Source organism: Protobothrops mucrosquamatus, unplaced genomic scaffold, assembly GCF_001527695.2.
Source record: "Protobothrops mucrosquamatus isolate PMUCROS unplaced genomic scaffold, P.Mucros_1.0 scaffold1266, whole genome shotgun sequence".
NCBI lineage: Eukaryota > Metazoa > Chordata > Lepidosauria > Squamata > Viperidae > Protobothrops > Protobothrops mucrosquamatus.
Genome location: NW_015387472.1, coordinates 126,656 through 140,203, shown reverse-complemented (window position 1 = coordinate 140,203; position 13,548 = coordinate 126,656). Strand labels below are relative to the sequence as shown.

General features: G+C 40.3%; 1 protein-coding gene across 1 annotated transcript in view; it reads right to left on the bottom strand.

Annotated features, from left to right (window-relative positions):
- Window positions 1-12,069, bottom strand: part of TERT (telomerase reverse transcriptase) — a 33,816-nt gene extending 21,747 nt beyond the window's left edge. The window contains exons 1-6 of the mRNA XM_029285093.1: window positions 11,833-12,069; window positions 8,121-8,539; window positions 6,664-7,937; window positions 5,187-5,385; window positions 3,732-3,921; window positions 182-364 (exon numbers count right to left, since the gene is read on the bottom strand). Coding sequence (XP_029140926.1) covers window positions 182-364; window positions 3,732-3,921; window positions 5,187-5,385; window positions 6,664-7,937; window positions 8,121-8,539; window positions 11,833-12,069 — 2,502 coding nt within the window. The remainder of the gene's footprint in view (window positions 1-181; window positions 365-3,731; window positions 3,922-5,186; window positions 5,386-6,663; window positions 7,938-8,120; window positions 8,540-11,832) is intronic.
- Window positions 12,070-13,548: the final 1,479 nt, after the last annotated feature.

Here is a 13,548-nt window from a genome sequence, read left to right as displayed (position 1 = left end):
CTTTTCACCTTAACAGGAGCTGAACTTTTCTAGTCAATGCTATTGCTCTGGTGATCAAAAATAAAATACATACTTCCAAGAAACAAGACTGCATCCTTAACAAAAGAAAAATGTTGAATTTAATCAAAAAAGGAGGCCCATTCATAAAGTGAACAACAGCTTCTATTTTTTTTTAACATACCTTCACAAAGTAGAATTTAGGCATTTCAGCATATGATTCCAAAACCCTTGAAACAAACTTCTTCCATATTGGATAAATGTCACCCTTTCCACACACAGTTGAGCCAAGCAAAGCAGGGTTCTTCAATAGTTCATATTTAAGAACACTAAATACATTTTTAAGTTGCATGTTGAAGTGTTGAGCCTAAGAAAGAATCAAAGAAAAACAATTTCAACAATATTAAGTGCTTCTCTCATGGCAAAACATGAGAGCATAAATTATTCAATGTTAGAAAAGAAGGAAAGAGGCTTCAAGAAGCTTCCTTAATGAGTTGCTGGAAAGGGCGCAGGAAGAAAGAAAAAAATAGTTGCAAGCATGTAATTAAGGAAGCAAATGCGATGGGTGCATATGTAAGTACATGAAGAAACTGAGGTCTGTGTGAAACTGGGTCACAAGAAATCACTCTTAACTAATACAACAATGAACCTACTTTTGAAAAATAAAAAGATGATTTATTTTTCAGGGACATTTATTAAACATTTCCTGCATGAAGAGGTATACACTGATGGTATTTGGATATGCTCTACTGAAAGGTGTTTCAGCAGCACTTGGCTAAGCTTGTCTAGGGGTGTAAGCTAAGCAGGGCTGGTCTAGTTAGTAGCTGGATAAAAGTAATCCATGGACTCCATACCAAATCTGTAGGCGAGATTAGAAAATTAAAAGAAAAAACCTCTTAGAAAGGATTGTTGGCAAACTACTTCTGTATTTGGGGAGTGGGGGATTTATTAAAGAATTCCTAAGGAGTGGCTTGCTGAAGTAATTACATTGTATTACTTCAGAAAAAAAGGTTAAAGCAAACCTGAAGAACAAAATCATCAAAATAACTCCATCTTGACTTTGCTTCATATAAGATTGGAGAGTAAGAAACTTGGACAGGTTTTTCAAGATTTTATTACAACACCATAAACCAATAACATAAAATTTCTACAACATTAAAATAGGAAAGTTTGCAATGTCTTTTTTGGCCTGTGCTGTTTAAAAGCTGAGAACAAGGAAGAGGTTTACAGAACCAAATAGTTAATTCATGTGCTGGACTGAAATGTATGGATCTATGCTATAATAGACAGATTGACAAAATGTATCAAACTATTATCTTTATCTGCTTTTGTTCGCATATATGAATAAACCCATCACCAGTAGGCTATGAAAGTATATCTAGTTAGGAAACTGAGGGAAGAAAAGTGAGTGTCAGTTTTCCCATATGTTGATTGGCTGCCTGCCTAAAAGGCATAATAGCAAAAACCTGATACAATACATTCATGACGAGAGAATTCTGAGGAACATAAGCAGGAAGACTTTAAGCTAACTTCTGCAGATAAAAGCAAGTCTAAACATAAAATATTCAGATTTACATACAAAAATTGAGAATGCAAATACATTTAAGCCTGAACTATTGGAATAGCATGGTGAAACATCATCTGCCTTTTCTATTATCTCTGGAATGAGAATGCTGTCCATAAGCCCTGTTCAAGGTCCCTTTGGATCCTTGCAACCTTTTTGCAAAACAGTTATGACAAAATTGACATGCTTACTCTAAACTTGATGCCTCTTATTCAGAACCATTGAGATGACTAGGGTGATGCTCTGCTAGGTTATCTGAGATTGGTTTGAATCTGTGGACACCAAAGAAGCAGATAAGGTTATATGCAATATGGAATCTGTCACATGCAAGCTGAAATCGTGCCTTTCCTAACTTATATTATTTACCATAGTATCTCCTAAGCCAGGGGTCCCCAACTGCCGGGCTGCTCGCATGGAACCATCCCCTCTCCCTCCCCTGCCGGTCTGCAAAGGTTGGGGAACTCTGTCCTATGCTACTTACAAGGGTTAGGGATTAGGGACACGGTTTTATAGTGGTTCTTCTCCTTAAGTGGTCTGTGCTGGTTGACAGTGATAGGGGAACTCTGGATGTTGATATGGGGTGCCCCTAAGCTTGATCCTCTTCCTATTCTGTTTAATATCTATCTGAAATCACTAGAAGACATCATTAGACAGTTTAGAGTAGATGCTGATGATCCTGAATTGTTCCTTTCAATCTTAGCAAAACAGAAGATGCTTCCCTGTGATCTGGAAGTCTTCTTAGACTTTCTGTTGGAACAGCAGGTCCAACTGCAACTGTTCTTGGAATCAGATGATTTGGCTTGTCATTTTTGGATCATAACCTGTTGGTGGGTTGCTGCTTTGCATTTTACTGATTAGATGTAACAACATTATTCTTTTGAATTATTTAATGGGCTTGATTTAAATTATTTAATGCCATTTAAGTGTTATATGGTTGGGCAAGTACAGAATGAGTGTCAAATTAATAAATTCTTTACCTCATAAAAATTAAGGATGAGTAGCGGTGAACATACCTCTTGGATTTCAGAAAAAACCTCATTTTAATAAATGAATGAAGTTACAAAGAATCTGAGGGCAAGATAAATGAATGAAGAAAGAAGTCCAAGATGTGTAAACTCAATTGCATGAAAAGGATAAAAAAGGGAACACAAGGTTCCTCAAGACAAGTAAAGCCAAGGACTTGGATCTCTAAGCAGCACAAGAAAAGCTAGAAGTTGCCAAGTGAAATTGACAAACAATGCAAGGACCAAGTTGGGCTTAAAGGAAAAACAAGGGGAAGGAAACAGGCATCTCAGTCGAGATGACAAAATGTTACTAAATTGTCAGCTCCCCAGTGCAATCATTCAAAAGTAGGATTGGGGCAGATAAGGGTTTCATTTCAAAACTGAGAAGCATTGTATAAGAAATATGTTATCTTAAGGGAAGGCTGGATGAATTGTATTTCAAATGCCAAAAGTATTTTCAGAGATACGCTAACCTTTCAGTTGCCCTATTTTTTCAGTTAGTACATTGCCAACATTCTGGATAGATTTCAAATCAAGTGGCTTAATAATTGATTGAAAAGTGTACACAAGGAATGCTCACTCCTAACTCCTTATTACAGAGAAGATTTTAATAGGAATACTGATTTGATTTGGCTCAGATAAGAGAAGCATATTTTTTATCAAACATAGACATGAAATTGGTGAAGTAAAGAATAATATTCAAATTTATCTTGCTGGAAAAGACACTGGGCTGAAATTTAAAGGAATTATTCAATAAAGAAAAATATTAAATTCAGCATTTAAGCAAAGCAATAAAAGCTACATAGAAAAGAAATGCACAGAAAATGTATATAAAAAGGATGCTTGGATTCTTCTTGATCATAAGGGGATGTAAATCAGCAACCTGAGGATTCTGCTACAAAATAAAATAAAAAACCTGCAATTATCAGTTGTATTAAAAGAAGTATACTTAACACAAAGTAATAGTTTGATATTTTATAAAAACAAGATCCCAACAAGAACACTGTGTTCAATTCTGGATACTATAATTTGAAGAGGTAAACAAATTGGAACAGATTTAGAGAAGAGAAATCAATCAAAGTGTACAAAACCCACATCTCAGGCCCGTCCCCCAAATACATGAATTTGGTTGATGCAATGTTGAATTAACTCAATAAATTAAGGACCTTTTTGTCTCCACTGTTGCGGCAGAATGTTTCTGCTCCTACCACACCATTCAGCTTGACCACAGGCCTCAACCCATTTGGTTTGGGGATGAATCGGAGTTTTGATGCCAGAGGAACATACTTTCTCTGCTGCAAATTTTCAATTTCTTCCTTACATAAAAGCCGAAGCTGCACTTTGGCCAGATGGCTCCTAAAATGGAAGTTGGCAGTACTTTAAAATGTACACACAGCAGACTGTCATTTAGAGACCACTCTACCTCAAAGCGACTCTAGGTGATTTACACTAAAAACAGCACAGTACAAGAAAATAGAATTCTATCCTTAAATGACATCTAAATTTCCTGTTTATTTTAAGGTATAATTTTCTAACTACTACATTGTCGTCCAATAAAAAGTTCCGGAAAGTGGCACCATCTGGCCAATCTCCTCAGGTCTTAGAATACAGTCAGTCTCAAGCCTGGTTAATACATGTATCAGTTAGGCTTAATTGGAAAGGGAAAAAATAACCCAAAAGAAGGAAATGGCAGAATGTTGCCAAGGAAACTAAGTGGAGATGTCTATAATCATCTGAAATCAAGTTCTGACTTCAAGGCAATTTCACATTTACATTGCACAAGAAATGTGGAAATCCAACTCCACAAAAATGCACGATACTGTTCATATGGCTCTGGAAACCAATTCAGATGAAGAGAATTACAATATGAGGAAAATTCCTCTGACGGAGGAGGGGGGGAGGGAGAGGAGCCCTAATGGCATAAGATCCTTCCCACCACCTCTAATAGGTTACAATGACTGAACACAGCTGGGAGGTATATGACTAGCAAAAGTAGCTTTTCCCTTCATGGATCCAAAGCTTCTGGCGGCATTTGTTCAAAGCACCTGCAGATGAGCTGAACCTCCTCTGCTTTCTAATCCCAAATTAGACATGTTGTCTAAGATGTGAAGACTACCTTCAAGTCAGAATTAACAATGGAACAGCAACTGTCCAGTTTCAGAGCCAAGACATCCAAGCATAGGAAAAAGTAGGGATAAAGAATCAGATTTAATCTCTTACCTGCTTGGGTGCTTTAGATGACATCGCATATGAGGAAGGAAGGGCAGTTTAAGCTTTGAAAAAATACCCAAACCAACAACAAAACTCCATTCTAGCCTTGGACAGGGCTCCTTTGCCCATGAGGGAGACACGAGGACTGTCAGATCTGTACAGAGAGTCAGTTTATGCAGTACAGAGGTAGGCTTCCTATTTCCTACCTTGCCCAGCACAGGCACCTTTAGCAGTCCAGCATCCCCCCACCCTGAAGGAAGCAGGACGCAACTACAGCATTGCCACCATTTGCAAGATACGGTAGATGGGCTGACCTGATGGCCTAGATTAGATCTGTAGAATCCCCCACCCTTAGCATAAAGGGAACCCATAGCTTTCTTTGCATTTTTGAGCTTCTGGTTTCCTAATACCTGATTCCAATGTTCTGTAATTTGCTCCAAATAGACTTTCGGAAGAAAAAAAGTAAATTTTTTTGAAATGCTGTCTCCGTGATATAGAAGAAAGATCGAAGGAGCTCTGAAACATAACAATCCATCAGCCAGTACAGGAATTTAGACATCAGCTCTTCCCGAAAACGATGTTCAGAGGCAGGAACAGAATGGCCACTTTCTATAAGCAGAATCCAGATTTAGTGACAATAAGATTTCTGTTCTTGCAAGAAGCATCTATTCACATTATCTCCACAACCAAGATATAGGTTAAAGGTTAAAAATTAGATCTGACAGATAAAATGATGCAAACCATTAAGTAATGACTGTGAAATGTCTAAAGCAGGGCTTTTCAACCTTTTCACCCATTATACCACTTTTAGGATATGGCAATATCCGAGTACCACCAGTCGCCTAGCAAGGTGTCAAAAACTTGATGACCAAAAAAAGGAAAAAAGTGATGAAGTACAGGTAGTCCTCGACTTACAACAGTTCACTTAATGACTGTTCAAAGTTACAATGGCATTGAAAAAAGTGCCTCCCAAGCCACAGCCGAGCAAGACACCTGCCTGCCAGCCCGGCGGCGCTCTTCCTCCTGTCTGAGGTTTTCATTGTTGTGAGCATTTCTATTGAGGATTGGCAGCAGGGGTGGGGTGGGGGTGTTTGGTTTTTATTCCCCCCCCCCTCTGCTGGGTGGTTGCAGCAGGTTTTGGTCACTTCACATGACCCTGGGACGCTGTGACCGTCATAAATATGAATCAGTTGCCAAGCATCTGAATGTAAATCACAAGACCCTGGAGATGCTGCAACATTTCAGCTGATCGGCGCTTCTTCTGGGCTCAGAAGCGCCAGGATTAGCGCCGAGCTCCAGCTGGAGCCTGGCGCTGATCCTGGCGCTTCCACTGAGCCCAGACAGTCCCGAAGAAGTGCCGATCCTGGCGCTTCCACTGAGCCCAGACAGTCCCGAAGAAGTGCCGATCCTGGCGCTTCCACTGAGCCCTGACAGCCCTGCAGCTCCAGCCATCTCTCGCTCAGGCTTGTGCAGTCCTGCCACCGGTTCAGCTCATTCTCCTCCCCTGCTACCACTTTTCTAGGATGCTCGCGTACCACCTGCCAGGTGCCAATGTACCACAGGTGGAACCCGTACCACTGGTTGAAAAGCCCTGGTCTAAAGCAAATGTTTTTGCAGTGTAACAATGCTGCATTATAAATCAGAGATGTTAACTGTATGTACATTTCTCTCCAATGCATGCACGAAATCTTATAGTAGGAACATCAACTTCTTCTGCCAAAGAGATCAGAGTCTGAAAAACGAGCTGCCTTTTCAAACAAGCAAGCAGTCTAATAAAATGTCTCTTATTTACAAGGCTACTTTACTTGTATAATTGAGAACATGAAAATGACATTTGAAGAGATTTTCAAAAATAAAAGCATTTTCTGAGGATATCGCTGTTAGTACCTTTGGTGAGACGAAGCCAAGCACAATCACTCACTCTCATTTTCCATGTCAATTCCTCCAAAGAAAACATGACAAACTTCCCCAGGGAGATAAACTTCTTCACATTTCTGTAGAAGCGGCACTTGTTGTGGTTTGAACCCCAAAGTGCAGGAGGCACCACTCTCTCTAAGCATTCCCTCACAAAAGTATACACTTGCCAGTGGCTGCTATACTGCTTCAGCAACACGATGAAGTCAGAACTGGAGGAATCTCGGACCTGTTCCTTAGCCTTTTTTTCAAATAATTCAGTTCTTTCAGAGCTTCTGCTTGAAGCATCCGTTTCTGAAAATAGGTTCAAGGCATCTGACCTGCTTGCGATGGAACCTTCTACTGGATTGTCCTGCTGCCTCCTTGATGAAATTTGCTCTACTTGGTGACCATTTTGTTTGAAACTCTGCTCCCCTAGGCTTATCTTATCTGGTTCAGAAACCGAAACGGGACAATTCCTTTTTAATATTGCTTGATAAGGACACTTTGAATGGTTCTGTAAGAGTTCTTGGAAGACACTTCTCATCTGCCAATAGCGTTTTGGAAGCCTCTTCTTTTTCTTGGGACCACTTTGAAAGCCAGAACTACTAGACTGCTTCAGAATCTTACTGCCAAAGAATACTTGTTCTACTAAACATCGTCCTCCTGCTGGATGGCCCTTCAAGTGATTTAATACGAATGATTTAGGTAAACACTCTTTCAAACGCTGGTAGGAATATAAGAGAGAACGTCTCTCGATATGCACTACAGGAATACTAAATCTGTCAGGCTTCCTGACAGATTTAGATGAGCAAATTTCAAGGTCTTTTTCTGGCAGGACTTTTTTTGCAGGCCCCGTCCGCACAGAACCAACACCAGAGATTCTAGTTACCAGCTTTGGCAGCTTAGCATTACGTGTTGGTTGTAGATTGGATTCACAAAATGTTTTAGTTATACTGTCTTGCTTTTCACACACCAAAGCCCCTTGATTGTCATTAGTTGCACTAGGTACCCCAGACATTTGTAGTCCACCACTCTGAGGAACAGAGTTCATAAGAGTTAATCCTTTTGAACACGATTGTATACATGCCACAGAAGCCTCAGGTTCATCACAATCTAAAATCAACTGATTTGGGTTTTTTATAGAATCAGGGTTTCTTGTTTCTTTTTCTACATTGTCCTCCTTTATCACAATTTTTATTTTCTTGGCACTAATATCACATTGGCCTGTCCTCTTCCTTTTTAAATGCTGTGTTCTTAAAGATGGGCTAAGAGGGGGGGTTTGTTGCTTTTTTATGTAGTCACCAGTTCTCATAATTTGCCTTTTCTTTGTAGGGTTTTGGCCAGAAGCACTTTGAGTTACTGAACATTGCCAATTGTGTTGTTGTTGTGTTTCATTCCATTTCTGCCTTTCAGAATTCCATTTTCTCCACTTTGTTTTTCTGGGATACCACGTAGAAGACTGAAACTTTTTATGGATATAATTTGTTAAGATACAAGGTGAATGCCCAGGAACCCTCTGCCTAAGAAACTTTGGAGGCCGTGTTGCATTTCTTGAAGGAAGCGCATAGATGGGCTCTCCACAAATTTGGTAACAGCAGCTAGGAGGCACAAGGATAAACAGAGCACAATGTTCTAATATATACATCATGATGTCATCCCCAACTCTGTTCAGAATGATCTCCCAGAGCACATTATATTGAATAGTTTCTGTCGAATTATTACGCATATAGCTACCAATATTTGGCATACAAGGCAACTGTTGATTATTTTCATTCAATAGGTTATAACCAAATGTCAACACATTTTTTTTCTTCTTTTGACAAATTCTCTGAATGATTCTTGTAATGACATCATCCTGACTGGAAACCTGCAAAATAGTAAAAAAAAGTATCTTCTAACAAAATTTTGAATAAATCACAAATGGCATTAATTACGTACAATTGAATAGAAATGCAAGGGGAAAAAATCCTACTTTATTCAACATACCAGTGGAGAGCTGGTATGTTGAATACCTACATGAGATGAAAAAATATTTCCACCAAATATCTTAATGAAAATCGACTTGAGCATTTCCTAATGCCTGCATATACAGCATTTTTTCACTTAAAGCAGGAAACAATATCTCAGTCAGATAAGGATTGCTATAGTGCTGAATGCTGACATGGCAATCTTGAATTCTACAAACATACAGTGAGGGGAAATAGTATTTGATCCCCTGTTGATTTTGTACATTTGCCCACTGACAAAGAAATGATCGGTCTATAATTGTAATGGTAGGTTTATTTTAAGAGTGAGAGACAGAATAACAACAACAAAAATCCAGAAAAACGCATTTCAAAAAAGTTATAAATTGATTTGCATTTTAATGAGTGAAATAAGGTGTCTTTTATACAGGTAATGAGCTGAGATTAGGAGCACTCTCTTAAAGGGAGCGCTCCTAATCTTAGTTTGTTACCTGTATAAAAGACACCTGTCCATAGAAGCAATCAGTCAATCAGATTCCAAACTCTCCACCATGGCCATGACCAAAGAGCTGTCCAACGATGTCAGGGACAAGACTGTAGACCTACACAAGGCTGGAATGGGCTGCAAGACTATTGCCAAGCAGCTTGGTGAGAAGGTGACAATAGTTGGTGCAATTATTCGCAAATGGAAGAAACACAAAATATCTGTCAATCTCCCTTGGTCTGGGGCTCCATGCAAGATCTCACCTTGTGGATCACCTCAATAACCATGAGAACAGTGAGGAATCAGCCCAGAACTACATGGGAGGATTTTGTCAATGATCCCAAGGCAGCTGGGACCATAGTCACACACACACAAAAAAAACCAATTGGTAACACACTACGCTGTGAAGGACTAAAATCCTGCAGCGCCCGCAAGATCCCTCTGTTCAAGAAAGCACAAGTGCAGGCCCATCTGAAGTTTGCCAATGAACATCTGAACAATTCAGAGAACTGGGTGAAAGTGTTGTGGTCAGATGAGACCAAAATCAAGCTCTTTAGCATCAACTTAACTCGCCGTGTTTGGAGGAGGAGGAATGCTGCCTATGACCCCAAGAACACCATCCCCACTGGCAAATATGGAGGTGGAAACATTATTATTTGGGGTTTTTTTTTCTGCTAAGGGGACAGGACAACTTCACTGCATCAAAGGGACGATGGATGGGGTCGTGTACTGTCAAATCTTGGATGAGAACCTCCTTCCCTCAGCCAGGACATTGAAAATGGGTCATGGATAGGTATTCCAACATGGCAATGACCCAAAACACATAGCTAAGGCAACAAAGGAGTGACTCAAGAAGAAGCATATTAAGGTCCTGGAGGGGCCTAGCCAGTCTCCAGACCTTAATCCCATGGAAAATCTATGGAGGGAACTGAAGGTTCGAGTCAGCCTCAAAACCTTAATGACTTGGAGAGGATCTGCAAAGAGGAGTGGGACAAAATCCCTCCTGGATGTGTGCAAATCTGGTAGCCAACTATAAGAAACGTCTGACCTCTGTGATTGTCAACAAGGGTTTTGCCACCAAGTACTAAGTCATGTTTTGCGAAGGGGTCAAATACTTATTTCATTCATTAAAATGCAAATCGATAACTTTTTTGAAATGTATTTTTCTGGATTTTTGTTGTTGTTATTCTGTCTCTCACTGTTAAAATAAACCTACCATTAAAATTATAGACTGATCATTTCTTTGTCAATGGACAAACTTACAAAATCTGCAGGGAATCAAATACTTTTTTCCCTCACTGTACACTGAAGTCTGTGGTAATTCTGGTAGCAAATAAAAACGGGCAAGAGCTCCTTAAAACATTTCTAGTCATAATTGTATCTAGAGTCTAGTAAAAACTCAGAATAGCTCATTTACACTAATCAAAATATAGGAATACAATACCTGCACAGATTTGTACCTATTGTCCATGACTGGAAAAACTAAGAAATTATAGGAAGCCAGTGTTCAACTAATGAAAAGAGGAGGGATCCTCAAGCTATTACCGCTCTCCTGTAAGGCTTTGAACCTCATTCCCAGAGATGTTCCATTTAAGACAGGGGTCTTCAAACTTGGTCCTTTTATGACTTGTGGACTTCCAACTCCCAGAATTCTTCAGGCAGGCATGCTGACTGAGGAATTCTGGGAGTTGAAGTCCACAAGTCATAAAAGGGCCAAGTTTGAAGACCCCTGATTTAAGATGTTGAACAAAAGAAAGATTAGCCATTACAGAGGCTCCCAATCACCAACTTTCCTAAAAGAAAAAAAGGAAATGCCATTGCTGCTCACTGATAAAAGGAACAGCATTGAAGAACCAAGGCAGGGCTTGGGGTGACTAAAAGAAACTAAGAAAGAAATAGGCAAGAATGCAACAAACCATCAAGTAGAAAACCATGCAGGAGAAAGGAGAAAGCCACACACCCCAATAACACTGGCAGGGCAAGCCTATTGTACTGTATATAAACAGAACAAACCACACACTCATTAAAACGGATGACATTATGTAGCTGGGTAAGGAAGCATCTGCAAGCAAATAACCAATCTCAGAGAATGCCAAGGTCTCTGCAGTTCCTCCGAGCTAAATGTATTCTTCAATTGGAAAGAGTACTTATATATTAGCTCACCAGATTTTCTTCTTCCAGGAAATGGTTGCTTTGATGCACACTACACCACAAGCATACCCTTGGGTCCCCAAAGTCCACCATTTAGTCTTTAGCATTTTTAAATAACTTTAGATCTGTAACTTTAAAACACATAACACTATTGTTTTAAAACAGTGCACCAGCATTGAAGTTACCTAGTTAGGGTAATGAAAGGCCTGCAAGAAAACAACCAAGCTCGGAGAGCACCAAGGACCCCTCGTGTCAACCCTAAGCTACAAATATTCTCCTTTTATTGGTAAAGCAGTGCAGCCTACAATAGGCAGGAGGAGAAAGCACTCCTCCGACAATGGGGAGGAACAATGAGCAAACTATGCACTAACCATAATACATATTAGGAATTTCTCGAGGGAAATACTTCTGCATTTTCTGCAGACAAAACTTGGCTGGCCCTTGGAACACAGCGATTCCCAAGTCGCGAAATAGGTTACCGTAGCCCATACAGCCTTTCTACGGGAAGGGGATCGCTGGGACAGAAAGTAATCAGGGTCAAACGTAAACCTGTTCACTTACCTGCTGGAAGCCGAAATAGGCAGGGAGGGCCTTGCACGAAGCCAGCCGCCCCACCAAACACTGGGCGACCAGGCTACGGTAGCTCCCGGGATCCCCGTCCTGCACGAGAGGCTGCGGTTGGCCGGTTGCAAGAGTTCGCATCTGCAGGCGCCGCACAAAGACTTCCAGCGGCAGCACTTCTGCGTAAAAGCAGCGCAGCAGCTCCCGCGCAGCTCTCCATCGCCGGGATCGGTCCATGCAGGAGCCGAAAGAAGCTTATACACGGAAGCTGAAAAAGAGCACGTTTCCTGCGGTCCACTGAAACCCGACTCGCCTCCCTTATTGGCTCTTAAAGGTGCAACAAGCCACGCCCTTTAAGGCAGCCCGGGAAAAGTATCCGCCGCCGCTACTCTCGCCACCCTGGGTTTTTTTTGTGTGCAACGATTTCTGTAACACAGTGGTGGGGGTGTGATGCACACTCTGAATGCCAATATTTGAGTTTCTGCAATATGCCATGTAAGATTACATCAAACCCACAACAAATAAGAATTATAGGGACTGACATCCGAGGGCACCAAATTAGGAAAAGGGCGAGTGGACGTGGAGATAGTACTACATAAATAATTTAACTCATGGATGCGTAAAGCAGGAGTAGATGAGGTGGGAGGGGCTGATGTTAATAGTGGAATGTTCTTAGCGAGGTTTTAAATATGTTCAAAGCAACCTGGGGGAACCAGATCAGCGGATTCGCCGAGCACGTGCCAAACAGGACCAGTAAGCAAATACTTGACAAAGTTTCTGAAACCCGATATTCATTGGCCGCCGTATAAAAGAGGAAAACTTAGTGGGGGCTAAACACTGTGAGTGGATATAAAACGGCTGCCTAGAATGATTCAAGAAAAAGCAAAATAAGTAATACCACGATTCATATTTAGTAATACTCATAAACCACCCAACGTCCAACAGATTATTATCTGGGAATCCATGTAAGGAGTCTAAACTTTTAATTGTACTTCTCCAAGACAGAGGGAGATAATAGTGAATGAATCGGAGATTGTGTTATATTTTCTGCTTATTTAAAACAATTATTTGAGTAGTAAAAGTAGTAAAATAAAAAGTTTCTTCTGACATATTAACAAGAAAAAAGTCAAGGAAACTGTAGGCCCACTAAATAGAGAAGATGGCAAGGAAATTACAGGCAGAAAGAGCTGCTTAACTCATACTTTGCATCAGTCTTCACACAGAAGAAACTAGCCCAACATACCCCAAAAAAAACCCACTGGAAAAGACATACTAGAAACAAAAATTAAAATAAGCAAGAAAATGGTAAGAGAACACCTATCCAACCTTGACAAATATAAATCATTGGGACCCGACAGATTACATCCCAGAGTTCTGAAAGAGCTGGCAGATGTTATCTCAGAACCATTACACCACATCTTTCATAAATCCTGGAGCACTGGGGAAGTACCTGAGGATTGGAAAAGGGCTGTGATCCCCATCTTCAAGAAGGGGAAAAAAACAAACCCAGGAAACTACAGACCAATCAGTTTAACATCAATACCTGTGAAGATCCTAGAAAAGATAATCAAAAAACAGATCTGCGAACAACTAGAAGCAAACAAAGTCATAACTAGTAGCCAGCACGGGTTTGTTAAAAACAGATCATGCCAAACCAATCTTATCTCATTCTTCTATAAAGTGACCAAACTAGTAGACCAGCGAAACACAGTGGAC